The following is a 16776-nucleotide window of genomic DNA, read 5'->3' as shown; positions in this document are numbered from 1 at the left end:
TTACGTAAAATAAGATAAAATTAAACAATTTTAAAATTAAGGGATCTCCCACGTAAGATGGAGATGAGAAGACACTTTTTTCTTTCAGAGGGCCTTGAATGGTTGGAACTTTCTTCCCTGGTACTGAATATTTTTAAGGCAGGGTTAGATAGATACTGGATTAACAAGGGAGTCAAAGGTTGCTGGGGGTAGGTGGAATGTGGAGTTGAGACCACAATCCGATCAGCCATGATCTTATTGAACAGCAGAGCAGGCTTGAAGGGCCAAATGGCCTACTCCTGCTCCAAAGGTGTACGTTTGTATGAATGCCCTACTATCCCTCCCTGTGTTTCCTTGTCCATGGCTTTTCTAAAAACTATGTTAACTCCTCAATGAATTCTGTATCACTTTTGAGGTCGATAATTGCTGTTTCTATTTGTCATTATTCAGGTATGATTTAGTTCTTCATTAAACACTCTCACATTTTCCCTACCATAGGTGTTAAGCAAAGTGACCTGTAATTAACTTGATCATCTCTCTCTCTTACTTTTAAAAATCTGATACTAAATTGGCCACTGTCCAGTTTTCCAGTACACACCCACCTTGATTTTAATGGGATGATTTGTAAACCTGTCTACTTGGCAGATAGCAGGCATGTGGACAGTTAAAAATAATCAGTAAGGCAGCATCCCATACTGAATCTGTAAGTGAGACCAACACCTGCCAGAAACCACAGAGAGGCCCCCATAAATATACAGATTGAGCTCGGATTATTACTGAGACTGGCCCGAGTGAGCAAGTGATGTGGCTTTTGCGCAAGGTCTAATTAGAGGAAAGAAGAGTCCAGGAGACAATAAAGCCAAGGAGAAGTAAATCTTGTTTGATTTCTGGATTTTCCTTAGGCAGCCAGGAGGCACATGGGGACCCACTAAGAAATTTCAGACCTCCCCAGCCGACCCCTCTCTGCCCTGACCAAGTGGTGGGACAAGTTGTTTCGATCCTGGCAGCAACCGGGTGTGGCCAGCTGTCACTTAATGTAGATTTCAGGCAGGAAATTGACTGGAGACATGCATATTAGGTTCAGAAGTAAAAATCTACCCGAAAACCTACACCATTTCAATTTCTGATATCCTAGGTTACCCCCACCCGGAGGAATTTTCGTGGGATAGATATTTAGAAGAAACCGGATCTACTGCTGCTCCTGCTCGTGCATTTAAAGTTGTAAGTGGAATATTTTCGTTCTTACTAAACTCGCTTGATGTGTTTCGAAAAAGAGTTTTGGAAAGAAAATTTTACCTTTTTTTTGTACGATGATTTTGAAGTTTCATACATAGTTGGATCTTTTCTCCTTATGTTTCAGCGACCCCCACATGGTTTCCAGAAAAGTATGAAGCTGGAAGTTGTAGACAGGCGCAATCCAATGCTGATCCGTGTATCCACAATTGTAGATACTGATGTCCACAGATTAAAGGTAGTCAAAAAGCATTTTCTCAGGAGTAATCACAATTTTGATTGATGGCTTGTTTTAGTAATTGATTGAATTTCTCTGTCTTACAAGCCATATTGTGCGTCGATGTCCCGTCACATCAATATTCCTTTCTTTTCTGGTAAAAATGGAAAATTACTAGATGGTGCTTACTTAGCACTTAGCTGCTCACGGACGCTCGGCTTGGGTTCTGCCAGGGCCACTCATCTTCAGACCCCATTACAAGCTCGGTCCATATATGGACAAAAGATCGAATTTCAGAGGTGAGGTGAGAGTGACTGCCTTGTACATCAAGGCAGTATTTGACCACGTGTGGCATCTAGGAGCTCTGGCCAAATTGAAGTCAATGGGAATCAGGGATAGAATTCCCCACTGGTTGGAGCCATACCTAACAAAAAGGAAGATGATTGTGGTTCCGGACGCCTATCACCTCAGCCCCAGGACATTGCTTCAAGAGTTCCTTAAGATAATATCCTAGGCCCAACCATCTTCAGCTACTTCATTGATGACCTTTGCTACAACATAAAGTCAAGTAGAGATGTTCACTGATAATTGCACAGTGTGCAGTACCATTCTTAACTCCTTAGACACTGAAGCGGTTCATATTCACATGAAGCCAAGACCTGGGAGCATTCAGGTTTGAGCTGTGGCAAGTCACACAAATGCCAGGCAACAACATCTCCAACTAGAGAGAATCTAACCATCTCCCCTTTGTATTTAATGTCATTACCATTGCTGCATTCCACACCATCAACATCCTATCACCAAACAGAAACTTAACTGGACCAGCCACATAAATACAGTGGTTCCAAGAGAAGATCAGAGGCTGGGAATTTTGTGGTGAGTAACCCCTCTCCTGTCTGCCCAAAATCTTCCCATCCTCCACAAGGCATAAAACAGGAGTGTGATGGAACACACTACACTTGCCTGGGTGAGTGCTGCTCCAACAACACTGAAGAAGCTCAGTGCCATCCAGGACGAAGCAGCCCATTTGTTCAGCACCCCATCTACCACCTTCAACATTTACTCCCTGCACCACCTTTGCACAGTGGCAGCAGGGTGTACCATCTACAAGATGCATCGCAATAAATGGCCAACCCCATGACTGCTACCACTTAAGAGGAGGACAAGGGCAGCAGCCACATGCGAGCACCACCAGTTGCAAGTTACATTCCAAATCACGCACTATTCTGATTTGGAACTAAATTTCTGAATCATCACTGTCCTTGGGGGTCAAAATCCTGGAACCCCCTTCCTGACAGCACTGTGAGTGTACCTACACCACATGGGCTGTAGCAGTTCAAGAAGACAGTTCACCACCACCTTCTCAATGGCAACTAGGGATGGTCAACAAATGCTGGGCTTGCTATTGACATCCACATCCCGTGAAAGAATGAAGAAAACAATTCTAAACATTTAGTTTTCCTTTTAAGTTTATTTTTTTTTTGTTAATTTATTTTCTATGCAGATCTATTTTGATGGATCGAGCCATGTTTACAATTATTGGGTAGATACTGATAATCCAGATATACATCCTGCAGGGTGGTGTGCCAGAACAGGACATTTTCTCCAACCACCAATTAGTGAGTACAGTAGCATTTCTTCCTCACTGCTCCCAATATCAAAATTCTTCATATTAATTTCAGGGTATAATTTAAAGGTAGTTTTTGGAATTTTATTCTGCATGATGTTCTATACCAAAATCGTTGCAGGCTCAGGTGAGATCAATAATTTTAAGATTACCTCTGCAATTTGCAATTTCTAAGAGAAACTATAGAATTGTTGTATTTTTCAAAGATTAAAGCAATGATTGTTTCTATATGGTGTTATTATTCTTTAGGCTCTATAGCGCAGCAGATTTTTCCCAATATGAACATGCATACATACCATGCATATGTACAAAGGATTTAGGAGCAGAGGTCGGCCACTCGGCCCCGTCAACCTGCTCCGCATTGCACAGGGTTACCTGTCCTCAGTAACCTTTTGCCCCCTTATCAAGAATCTACCTGCTTCTGCCTTAAAGATATTCAAAGACTCTGCCTCAACCACCTTTTGAGAAAGAGAATTCCAAAGTCTCAGGACCCTCAGAGAGTTTTTTCCCCCCTCATCTCTGACTTAAATGGGCCTCCCCTTAGTTCTAGATTATCCTACAAGAGGAAACATTGATTTTGTGCCTCATGCCTGGACAAGAAAAAACATGCCTTTTCAATAAATCATGTTCAGATTACTGGAAGGTACCATTGTATCACAGAATAACAACTGCCAAATTTGTGAAAATGTTGATCCGGAGCTTTGTTTAAATATTATGCTTCCTTTTCTTTTACAGAAGTAACAGATTCTTCAGCTGAACCTGGGCAAAGAGGATGCCCAACTCCAGGGTGGAAAGCTGTTAGTCATTCAAAAGGTTCTAAATACACCACCCATCATCGGTGAGTACCTGCTAACTTTAGGAAGAGCTGACGGTCAAAGACTCTCAGCGCCCTACCACATCACTAACACTTAACAGTCCAGTTCATCTCAGTCAGTGTAAATGAGTTTAGTAGATTAAAAATTATCATTCCTTTACTAAAAGCATGTGTATTTTTACAATCCAGTTAGGGTTCAGTTACATTTTGTTTAAAGTAGACAAAGTTTAAAACTTTAGGATTAATATTAACAGGCGAACTGTGGCCGAACACACTGCACAGTACACGGCATGGCAGATGCAACCAAGACAGATCCCATGGATTTCTTAGAAATCCGCCCAGATATTAGTGACTGCTGTGAGTCGCAAAATCTTGCTAAAACTCTCTCTCTCGGGCGGCAGGGAGGCGCAGTGTTGGCACTGCCGCCTCACGTCGCCGAGGACCCGGGTTCGATCCTGGCCTTTGGTCACTGTCTACGTGGAGTTTGCACCTTCTTCCCATGTTTGCGTGGGTCTCACCTCCACATCCCAAAGTTGTGCAGGGTACGTGGATTGACCATGTCAAATTGCCCCTTAATTAGAATTTGGTTTTTAAAATTCTGTCTCTCTCATAAGAGATTTCAACTCTTCACTTTCTGTGAATTTCCTCAAAAGCCACTCCAACTTAGGACTGTCTTAACGACTTCTCACCCTTCCACCGATGGTTCAAACTTTTCTTCTGATACTGCATTCCATGGAATTCAGAAAGCTGCACTCCTGCCTCTAATTACTGGAACAGTTCCAACTCTTTAGAACACCACTAGCTTCACTAAGCTGGCACTGCCCTGAGGTGTCTGAACTCCAGTCTCTGAACTGCATTGAACTCTAAAAGGGTGATGGAGCTTCTCTGATCCCAGGAGCCAGCGACTTTTCATCAACTTTTCGGCTGCCCAGTATTTCCCACCCTGCCCTAACGGCACCAAATAGCTCCCAGGCCCTTCTCCCATTACAGGTCTCAGGGTGTTTCTGAGCCCTTACTGCCAGGGGCCTGCTACTGGCGACACTTTTCAGCATGGTCTCTTCCCCTACTGCAGAGCACGTGGGTAAATTGAAACAAGAGAACCTTCTTAAGCTCCACCCACCTCCATGATGACGCAGCTTTTCAGGGTTCACTGCAAGCTTTTAAACTAATTTGACTCAAACCCCCAAAGCAAAACATCTCTCTGGAGTGCTGGCTGAGAAGGGAAAACCGGTGAGCAACTCGCAGGCTGCATTGGTGGCTTTTCTTGCCACATTTTGCAGTACTTGGTGCACAAGAAATCTCCCGGCATAGCTCACACTATCACATCAGCGGGGCAGAGACCACAGCGTTAAATCATATGCACTAAATTTTATCTGTGATTTAAAAAAACATAGCAGCCCCCCCCCCCCCCCCCCCCGCCCCCCCCCCCCCCCCCCCCCATCAGGGTTAAAGTCCAACAGGTTTGTTTTGAATCACTAGCTTTTGGAACTATTCTGATTTGAAACAAACCTGTTGGACTTTAACCTGGTGCTGTAAGTCTTCTTACTGTGCTCACCCCAGTCCAACGCCGGCATCTCCACATCATGACCACGGATAAGAGGAACAGCTACCAATATGCACAAGGGAAAACCCCCAAAATAAGGGGAACTCCCCCCAATGGAGCTCCCCAGAGGAACCCCCTGGCACTGCCCCTTGGCACAGTGCCTGGAGGCAGTGCCAGGGTACTGCCCAGCATGCACTCCCCCTGGACACTGTACCTACCTGTGCGCCTCAGGGGGTGTTCCCGTTGCCTGGTTCCTGTTTTTGAAAAGCCGATGTAAACCTCGCCAACATGGCGTGAAGCCGACAAAATGCTCAAGTAGGACACCATATAACGGGGAAGACCTTTAGTTACATATTTATTCATTGAAATGAGGTTCTCGTCCATGGAAACCTCATTACATCACTGGCAAGGGGTGGGGAAAATCAGAAAATGAGATCTTGCCAGCGAGATTCCCATTTTCTGAGTCTTGCAATATTTTGTGCCCACGCTGCCATTTGGATTCACATCGAATGGAGGCACAAAATCACAGCACACGTCTCCACTTCTCTAGCTACTTAAGCCCAAATGCTGTTTTAGGATCATAACTTACTCGCTGTCAACCCCTTAAGTCAACATGGCCTTAACACTTTAAATAAAATTGACTCCAAACTGCTTGAGTTGCATACATCCCATTTTCGATAATTAAACTGTAGAAATCTTCCCAGAACTAAGTATTACCTCTATAATATCAACATGAACCATGTCAACAATACAAAAACATGTAAACATTAAGATTCAGCACACTGTTACAAATAGTAAAGCTGTTATTTTATTATGTGAAGTAAATCATAACATAGAGGTGGCTTTGGAAACAGATTCAATCACTAACTCGGATAACCCAAACACAGATTATAGTGCAGTTATAGTCCTTGCATCTTTCGGGGTGATTCTAATCTTATCCTACTGTCCAAAGCCAGGCAGTTAAAAATGACCAGCAAACAAAGCCTTTGAAATTCTGTAACAATCTTGAATTTCATGATCCTGATCAGGGGCGAAATTCTCCGGTATCGGCGCGATGTCCGCCGACCGGAGCCAAAAACAGCGCAAATCAGTCTGGCATTGCGCCGCCCCAAAGGTGCGGAATCCTCCGCATCTTGGGGGGCCCAGCCCCAACCTTGAGGGGTTAGGCCCGCGCGGGACTGATTTCCGCCCTGCCAGCTGGCAGAAAAGGCCTTTGGTGCCCTGCCAGCTGGCGCGGAAATGGCATCTCCGGGCGACGCATGTGCGGGAGCGATAGCGGCCGCTGATGGCATTCCCGCGCATGCGCAGTGGAGGGAGTCTCTTCCGCCTCCGCCATGGTGGAGACCATGGCGAAGGCGGAAGGAAAAGAGTGCCCGCATGGCACAGGCCCGCCCGCAGATCGGTGGGCCCCGATCGCGGGCCAGGCCACCGTGGCGGCACCCCCCGGGGCCAGATCGCCCCGCGCCCCCCCCCCAGGACCCTGGAGCCTGCCCGCGCCGCCTTGTCCCGCCGGTAAGGTAGGTGGTTTAATCTACGCCGGCGGGACAGGCATTTAAGCAGCGGGACTTCTTGGAAAGAATAATGTGTAATTATTGTCCTTACACCCGGCAGAGTTCTAATTCAGGATACCTGGAGTTCTTTGTGAAGCCCTGTGAATGCCAGGAGACAGATTTGTTCCTGCATGCTTGCAGACATGCAATGTTTCCCTACCCAATCGTCAAATTTCTAATGTCTTGGAAGCATCGGTATGAACAGCTGCGGGTTTTTTTTAAGTTCAAGTGTGTTGTAATCTTGTTTATCATTTACAAAGTCAGTTCCTGCTCTGAAGGACAGAATCCAACTCAGTGAAAGAGATACTATGGGCGGGATTCTCCAACTCCCCGCCGGGTCGGAGAATCGCCGGGGGGGGGCGACGTGAATTTTTGGCGGGGTCAGGAATTGCATGGTGCCTGTCGGGGGCCGTTGGCAGCGACCACCCCCCCCCCGGCGATTCTCCGCCCCCCGATGGGCCGAGTGACTGCCCGTTTTCGGCCAGTCCCGCCGGCATATATTACACCGGGTCCGTACCGGCGGGACCTGGCTCTGCGGGCGGCCTGCGGAGTCCTTGGGAGGGCGCGGGGGATCTGGCCCCGGGGGGGGGGGGGCCCACGGTGGCCTGGCCAGCGATCGCTGCCCACCGATCCGCGGGCGGGCCAGTGCCGGGGGGGGCAATTTTTCTCTCTTCACCGGCCGGTGTCACGGTCCGCCATGGCTGGCGCGGAGAAGAACCCCCCTGCGCATGCGCTGCGATGATGCCAGTACACCCTGGCGCTCCCACGCATGCGCCATCTTGCGCCGGCCGGCAGAGGCCCTTCGGCGTCGGTTGGCACGGCGCCAAGCCCTTCAGTGCCGGCTGGCGCGGCGCCAACCCCGCCGCCGCCGGCCTAGCCCCTGAAGGTGTGGAAGATTCCGCACCTTCCGGGTGGCCCAACGGCGGAGTGGTTCACGCCACTCCTCGGCGCCGGTATGGCCCGCCCCACCGGATAGCGGAGAATCCCGCCCATTATGTTTTTATGTTCCATGCTCAGATACTTTTTGAACTTTCATTTCCATCAATGTTACCCCACACTGAGACTTATTGGAATAGCTTTACGCAGTGTAGTGACTGAACCTGTTTTGTGCACATTGATTGCCTCAGGAAATGTCCAACTCCAGGCTGTGATGGCTCAGGCCACGTTACTGGGAAGTTCACTGCCCATCATCGCCTGTCGGGCTGTCCATTAGCTGAAAGGAACCAAGCAAGGATGAAGGTAGAGATGTCAGACGCAGAAGGATCTTCCCGAAAAAGAAATCTCTTGTCTTTTGGTCGAAGAAAGAAATCTAGACATCATGGAAGGTAATAATGGTAAATGCCATAGAACAGAATTGCATAAGTGATATAGAACAGAATTGCATAAGTGATATAACCAAACAACTGCATCAAAGGAAGTTGATTAATGACTGGTGTTTATCATGGTTATATAATTGTTTTCGTTTACTCAACCGTTTAGGGCCCATACAATTCCTTAGCTAAGGGAATTGCAATCAGGAATATGACATGTTTCAGAGTGACACGATAAAAGGTCTTACTCTTAAACTCTATGGGCAATTTTTCCATTCATGTGGCCAAGTGCAATGGCGGGCAGTTTTGACCACGCCCACCCTCTGGACGGAATGACGTGAACTCGCGCCCAATACCTCGCTTGGCAGCTCATTATTTATGTACAGTCAAGTATCAGACTTAATCACCTGACATGTCAGGAGCTGATTGAACTGCTCGCTGTCAGCTGGCAGGGTCACCAATCTGGCCGCCATATTTAAACACCAGTCCAATGTATGCATCTCACTCTCTCCAGCCCATCTGTCTCCAGGAGACCATCACAGGTGTCTGGCAGCCAGAAGAACAAGGCTTACAGCCTCAGGAAGAAGGCAGCACCCTGCTTCACTCACTAGGCCCTTGAGGCCTTGATCAAAGAAATGTGGGTACACAGGTGTGTCCTGTGTTCCAGGGATGGCTCCAGAACCAACAAAACCTCACATCTTTGGCCTCAGAGGGTGTCACAGATCAACACAGGTGGCAACCATGCCCGAAATGCCATCCAATGCGGGAAGAGGAATGATCTCACCTGCTCCACCAGGGTAAGTCACCCTTCAACTACCTCCAATATCAAACTCTCATCAGGCATTATGCAGTCAAATGGTAACTCTCTTCATGGATCTCACACATCCATTTGCGAGGGACACAAATCAACACCCATTCTCTCACAGGTGCTTTCACATCACCACCATCCCATCAGTCATGTTGTTCACACTCTATCCTCTGACTTCTGGGGAGGACTCACCACACACAGGGGACATGCATTTCACCCAACCTCTGTTCTATCCCTTCTCATCACGAGCCTTCCTTTTGTCTTCACACAGGCCATGTTGACACACAGCAGGCATGAAACATTACAGATCGGGAATGGATGACCAATATCATTGCTCTCACTGAGTTCAAGGAGGCTGTCAGCTGAGCTGATTGGGGAGCCCAGGGATCACTCCTGTGGGGAAGGGGAGATTGGCTTCTCCCAACAACCAAGTATGCATCGCAACTCCACCACCTCATCACATCTTGACAATCACAGTGAGTCACATGCAGTCTTATATAACTCATGCCCATTAATCATGTAATTTACAGTGCAGAAGGAGGTCCTTCGGCCCATCCCGTCTGCACCGGCTCCTGGAAAGAGCACCCCACTTAAGCCCACAACTCCTATCCCTGTAAACCAATAACCCCACCTTAGCTAAGGGCAATTTAGTGTGGCCACTCCACCTAACCTGCACATCTTTGGACTGTGGGAGGAAACCGGAGCACCCGGAGGAAACACACGCAGACACGGGGAGAATGTGCAGACTCCGCACAGACAGTGACCCAAGCCGGAAATCGAACCTGGAACCCTGGAGCTGTGAAGCAACTGTGCAAACCACTGTGCTACCATGCTGAACTGAAACTCCGTTCTCTATTTTCTCGGCACCAGCACTTTCAGACCCACAAGGCAGCTGAGCCCCAGCCTGAGCCCTCAGACCACATCTGAAGAGGAACCTCTCAAAGAACCGTCACAGCACTCACCACAACCTCCACCAGCACAGAGACACATGCCTCAGTGGGGCATATCTCTGGATTAGGCTCAGGCAGAGAGTAAACAGTCACTCAGTAGACTAGAGCAAATGATGGAGGAGTCCAACCCTTTCTGTTTGATGCCATGGCTCCGCCATGCAAGTGCCTCGGATCCACCAAGGGAAAGTTGGTGAGCACCACAGAGACCTTGGTCCAGCAGGTCTTGCCAGATTCGCGCTGAGTGCTGCACTCCATGGCCACACACTCTGGTGGGCACCTGGAAACCTGCCCCAAGCAGGATGGGACAATTCCTTCCTCTGGTCCATCATGCTATGAGGCACTGACCATATGGTTTAATAAAATTGTATTAGAAAATGTATTCCTATTAAAATATTGGATAAAAAAGTTCTCTGATTGCTATGTGCAGCAACAGTATAAATGCATTCATTGTATTTTCTCTGTTTAATCTTTCTCATGAAATGTTTAGCATTTTCGTAGACGTGGCCCAATGGGAAATGTTCAGACATTTACAGCATCATTGCACAAGAGGAATTCTTATCGTACTGTCAAGTTTCTTTGACACAAAGCTGTTGCTTCATCAAAAATACATTTATCTCAATGTGATTCATCATAAATTTCTGAATGTTGCTGCAAAATCAAAGTTCAGACATTTTATTTTCAGACTTTAGTAAAGATGTCAACAGTCATTAAACATTTGAACTGTTGGATGAAATGTCTTATATTTGAACTCTGCTTAAATTCTTGGTCTGTTTTGCAGTATTTATTGTACTTTCACAGATCGCCAACACATACATTTTGCATTCGGATAAAGTACTGTATTTATTTTAAAATAAAAGTTGACTGCACAGACAGCCAAACTCAGGAATAACATAAACATTAATATGCGTCATGACAATAAAGTGATTGAGAGAAACGGTCAACAATTTACTCATGGATACCACATCTAGAATCTTGTCCATTAACAAACCATCTTACTGAAAATAGCATGCAAAGTTGGTCTTCATTTATAGGCAAAGTTAACATGAACTTAAAATGTCCACACTGGCAAGCAGCACATTGGATCTCTTGAGTGTCAAAAGAAAACAGCGCTCCGTACTTTGATCCTTTTAATAAACGCTGGTTCTCGATGTTTTAAATCTTTGTGCCTCACTTTGTGGTAGCATGGTATCAGATATTCTCTTTCAACAAGTGAATAGGATGTTGTCTATTTTCTATTTGTCTATCATCGCGCAGAGACACACAGAAGTATACATACACACATGGGACCGACAAAAAAGTATTATTGATAGTCGCACTGGAAAATGAAGCAACAGAAACAGCCACCAATGACCACGGGCGGGATTTTCCTCCCCCTCCGTGGCGTGTTCTGCAGAGGTAGAAGGCGGCTTGCCAGTGGCCGCCAGCTAGATCTTCTGGTCCCACCATTGTCAACGTTGCTTCCCATCGTAGCGGGGGTGGGCTATCGGCGGGACCGTAAGAGCCCGGCCAGCGTGAACGGCCATGAAATCCGGCCCCACATCAGTGAGAATTCACTCATCAGTTTGATATATCTTTCTTTAACTTTCTTTCGCTTTTTTCCAGGATTGGTCGCCCACCCAAGTATCATAAGCTTCAGCAAGAGGAATTAAAAGTCAGCTTTCAGAGTGAGTTGAAATGCAGGGTGCCTTGCAGGATGATTATTTCTGGCAGCTTTGATGCATCACATATTTAATATTTGATTTAGTACAAATTATATTTTTCTTATTTGAAATCTCAGCAGCAGTTTATTTATACGGGTAGAAATTCCAATCAGTCAACTTCACAAACAAACACTCCATGGTACACAGGCATTCGCCATTTCAAATAAAAATAGCACACACGGCAAGGCAATGTGAGTGCATTTAATATTTGCAAATGAAGTTTGCCATCCCGGATCGTAACTTAATCGTTTACTGAACACTATAATGGCACTTTTGAAAGGGTATTTCCTTATACTCTGCAAGTAAGAAAATTTCACTTCCATTTTGTAGTCTATTCATGAAAAATGAGCAGAACATATGGAATTCAACGCCCACAAATTATTATGAGAATTCAATGAAAGAAAGTACACAAACTTTCCTTAACATATGACACAAAAGCCAAAACTGTGCTCTGATTTTAAAACAAATATATTTAGCCTTTTTGCTGTGTTTTCTTCGCCTCCCCTTTCGAAGACACTGATGCTGGGGAATGGAACCAAAATGTACCAAAAGGTCAAAATCTTTCATATAGCCCAAGTGAGCAATATCAGTCAGTTTGCTCTCCATATGACCATCAAACAGGCGACAATGCTCTCTTTGCAAGGAGACAGTAATACATTGCCTTCCCAATGCAGATTGCTGATCAAGAGAAAAGAACTGTCAGATTTGGTGCATTGTTGCAATTGCCCGTGCAGATCAATAATGACAGTATAAACATTATTCTACAATGTTCCCATCATGAACCAGAAATGGGTTTCACTGAGTATGTAGCTGGTCTTTGACGTCAGGTAGTGGCCATGGGCAGTGAGTAATACTGCTCCATGCCCACTTTACTTGCAGGTAGTCTGAATGTCTTTACCCTACACCAGTCCTTGATTCCTCCTGACCTCCACTGAGATGAGCATGCGTCAGGTTGGTTCCTTGGAGGTCGTACATCTGGCTCTTGAATCCTACCACGGTCCCAGGAAGAGATATTGATTGCAGATATAAAGACAACTTTGCAAGAACAAGAGCTCTCACTGAGCAACCCCTTGAGCACATATTCAGGTGCCTGAACTCCAATTGTAGTTCTGCAGGACAGCACTGGGGCCACCTCTAACAGGCGGGTACAAATTGTGCTCCATTCTGTACATGCTCCACCCACTGTGCACTTGCCGCCCTACATGCTCCACCCAATACGCATTCCTCCACCACCCTTGTTTCACCCGCAGCACACTTGGTTCTCTGCTTGCTCCACCCCTTGCGCACAATGCTCCCAGAATGATCCAACCCAGCGTGCTGCACCCCACCATGAGCTCTAACCCCTGCAAACTCTATCCATTGCACACTCTCCCTGCTTCATGATCTATCCCGGCTTGCCTCACCCCTTGGGTCTTCCACCACCTGCCTTCCTCTTTGGCTTTGATCAAATTTTTAGCAAGTCAATGTTCAAAAATGAAATAATTTGTAAAAAAAATCTTTCAGTCAACTTTAATTATCCAACTAAATCAGGCGATAAGTTATCAAGCTGAAGGTTTTTATGTTGCCAATTTTTTGAAAAAAAGTTGAGTATGAGGAACTCCAGTGTATTCACTGATATATTTTTGCTCTTGAAAATATGTGCCGGAAAACTCCAATCTCGCTTGTGGCGAGGATTCTCCGGTTCCGCTGAAGGTTAATCGCGTTTGGCTGGATCACCAAATTCTCCATTCTCGCTTGCAATGGGACGACAGGAGAAGAGGGACACAATTCGCCCGATCGGCGACTAAGTGCTTCCGCCAGCGCGAAAACCCGAGTGAATCTCGTTGGTACTCGGAACAACCCTGACGTGCCATTCCATGACACTTTGAAAGTTTTTTATCCTCAATTGGGATTTCAGTGACATTCAATCTAATCTCACTCACAGGTCCTGCTCCGTCAGACCGGCTGATCTCAAAGTGCTGCTGCAGCACCCCTCCCTGGATCACTGGCACTGGAACCCTCCTCCTCAATCCTCAATCCCCCCCTTCACACACCTTGGGCAGGATTCTCTGACCCCCCGCCGGGTCGGGAATCGCCGGAGGTGCGCCCTGAATCCCGTTCTGACGCCAGCTGCCGAATTCTCTGGCGCCAATTTTTTGGTGGGGGCGGGGATCGTGCCGCGCCGGTCGGGGGCCGTTGGCAGTGGCCCCCTGACGATTCTCCGATCCCCAATGGGCCGAGCGGTCGCCCGTTTTCGGCCAGTTCCGCCGGCGTGGATTAGACCAGGTCCATACCGGCGGGACCTGGCTCTGAGGGCGGCCTGTGGGTCCTCTAGGGGGCGTGGGGGGATCTGGCCCCGGGGGAGGGGGGCCACGATGGCCTGGCCCGCGATCAGGGCCCACCGATCTGCAGGCGGGTCTGTGGCGTGGGGGCACTCTTTCCCTCCGCGCCAGCCTGTGTAAAGATCCACCATGGCCGGCGCGGAGCAGAAACCCCCTGCGCATGCACAGGAATCACACCAGCGGTTCTGGGAACGCACTGGCGCTCCTGCGCATGCACCAACTCACGCCGGCCAATCCCCCAAAAGTGCGGAGGATTCCGCACCTTCCGGGCTGCCCGACGGCGGAATGGTTCACGCCACCCCTTGGCGCCGGTAAAGCCCGCCCCGCCGGATACCGGAGAATCCCGGACCTTAGTCTCCTCTTCAGCCCCCCCATTCTCCCCCTCCCCCATTCAGGCCAGGCCCTTGGCTAGCTCCCCATAAAAATGCCTGCTGGGTGGGAAGGGGGGTCCTTTATAGGAAGCACTTGAGAAGAAAGAGGCAACTTCGTAAGAAAAACTGTCGTTCGAAAACCACCTGCTCCCCTGAGTTCATGGATCCCTGCAAGATCTATGAATAAACAACCTTAATCCACATTTCAAACTGCCTCCACCATCAATCAAAATAATTTTAGGATGCATGAAATTGAAGGTAAACAATGCAGTTCCAAGGTTTTAGCCTTCAGGCATACAAACAGCCTTTAATACTTTAATGGGCAATGAAATTGACATGTGAGAAAACCACTTGAAATGTTTCCACCATATTAAAGAGATTACTTTTACCTTCATCTCACCAATCTTTGAACTTGACATACTGACTGTTTAAAGAGTTTGGAGGTACAGATGGCAACACTTTCAGTTTATAATGAGAGAGCATAATTTTTAGATACTGACTGTTTAAAGGGTTTAAAGATTGCAGATGGGAAGAACAGCCAAATGAGCCCCCATCCCAGGAAAGACCACCAACCTGACCTCCTCCAGCCCAGCAGAGGCCCTGACCCCCACCTCCATTGTAGGACCCCCCCTCGGCAGCCTGGAGGCACTCATAGGGAGAGTACTCACCTAGTTGCCACTCCTCGGATTGCAAGCCGCTACGTCCGCGTTTCCCAGGACTGACTGAAGGTGACTGAACAGGTAGACGAGGGTAGAGCAGTTGATGTGGTGTATATGGATTTCAGCAAAGCGTTTGATAAGGTTCCCCACGGTAGGCTATTGCAAAAAATACGGAGGCTGGGGATTGAGGGTGATTTAGAGATGTGGATCAGAAATTGGCTAGCTGAAAGAAGACAGAGGGTGGTGGTTGATGGGAAATGTTCAGAATGGAGTTCAGTCACAAGTGGAGTACCACAAGGATCTGTTCTGGGGCCGTTGCTGTTTGTCATTTTTATCAATGACCTAGAGGAAGGCGCAGAAGGGTGGGTGAGTAAATTTGCAGACGATACTAAAGTCGGTGGTGTTGTTGATAGTGTGGAAGGATGTAGTAGGTTACAGAGGGATATAGATAAGCTGCAGAGCTGGGCTGAGAGGTGGCAAATGGAGTTTAATGTAGAGAAGTGTGAGGTGATCCACTTTGGAAGGAATAACAGGAATGCGGATTATTTGGCTAATGGTAAAGTTCTTGAAAGTGTGGATGAGCAGAGGGATCTAGGTGTCCATGTACATAGATCCCTGAAAGTTGCCACCCAGGTTGATAGGGTTGTGAAGAAGGCCTATGGAGTGTTGGCCTTTATTGGTAGAGGGATTGAGTTCCGGAGTCGGGAGGTCATGTTGCAGCTGTACAGAACTCTGGTACGGCCGCATTTGGAGTATTGCGTACAGTTCTGGTCACCGCATTATAGGAAGGACGTGGAGGCTTTGGAGCGGGTGCAGAGGAGATTTACCAGGATGTTGCCTGGTATGGAGGGAAAATCTTATGAGGAAAGGCTGATGGACTTGAGGTTGTTTTCGTTGGAGAGAAGAAGGTTAAGAGGAGACTTAATAGAGGCATACAAAATGATCAGGGGGTTGGATAGGGTGGACAGTGAGAGCCTTCTCCCTTGGATGGATATGGCTGGCACGAGGGGACATAACTTTAAACTGAGGGGTAATAGATATAGGACAGAGGTCAGAGGTAGGTTCTTTATGCAAAGAGTAGTGAGGCCGTGGAATGCCCTACCTGCTACAGTAGTGAACTCGCCAACATTGAGGGCATTTAAAAGTTTATTGGATAAACATATGGATGATAATGGCATAGTGTAGGTTAGATGGCTTTTGTTTCGGTGCAACATCGTGGGCCGAAGGGCCTGTACTGCGCTGTATTGTTCTATGTTCTATGTTCTATGACACCAATTCACACCAGCAGGATTTGCGGCTGGGGGGTGGGAGCATCCGAGGAATCAGGTGAATTGGGTGTCCTGCCCGGAAATTACATGCATAACAGCTCCAATGAGCTATTCGCATGTTCCCACCGGGTCTGGGCGGGAAGCTTGTTGGACGTTGGGAAACCCATTACGGCCCGCATTGCGGGCCGGCACGAATCACGATTATGGCCCGACGTGGAATTCAGCGGGCCATTGCGAATCCTGCCGCTAACGGGCTACTCTGAAAAATTCCAACCGAGATCGGAGAATCCCGTTTTTATAAGGCCACGAAGGGGTCCACACAGAGCAGTTCCATGAGACTTAGTTTATTTCCAATAACTATTATATATATCACGCGGTAGATCCCATCTGTGTCTGTCTTGCTGGTGCCTAACTGGCTGGCTTTGT

The 16776-nt window shown here is 47.4% G+C and overlaps 1 protein-coding gene across 5 annotated transcripts in view; it reads left to right on the top strand.

The window, feature by feature from the left end:
- The window catches only part of l3mbtl1 (L3MBTL histone methyl-lysine binding protein 1), a 147462-nt gene that overhangs the window by 126730 nt on the left and 3956 nt on the right, over positions 1 to 16776 (top strand). For all 5 annotated transcript variants that reach the window (XM_072515027.1, XM_072515024.1, XM_072515026.1 and 2 more), the window contains 6 exons: positions 1115 to 1200; positions 1340 to 1450; positions 2934 to 3048; positions 3792 to 3894; positions 8091 to 8288; positions 11634 to 11695. In XM_072515027.1, coding sequence (XP_072371128.1) covers positions 1115 to 1200; positions 1340 to 1450; positions 2934 to 3048; positions 3792 to 3894; positions 8091 to 8288; positions 11634 to 11695 — 675 coding nt within the window. The remainder of the gene's footprint in view (positions 1 to 1114; positions 1201 to 1339; positions 1451 to 2933; positions 3049 to 3791; positions 3895 to 8090; positions 8289 to 11633; positions 11696 to 16776) is intronic.

Source organism: Scyliorhinus torazame, chromosome 8 (genome assembly GCF_047496885.1).
Source record: "Scyliorhinus torazame isolate Kashiwa2021f chromosome 8, sScyTor2.1, whole genome shotgun sequence".
Lineage (NCBI taxonomy): Eukaryota > Metazoa > Chordata > Chondrichthyes > Carcharhiniformes > Scyliorhinidae > Scyliorhinus > Scyliorhinus torazame.
This window is presented reverse-complemented; position numbering and strand designations above follow the sequence as displayed.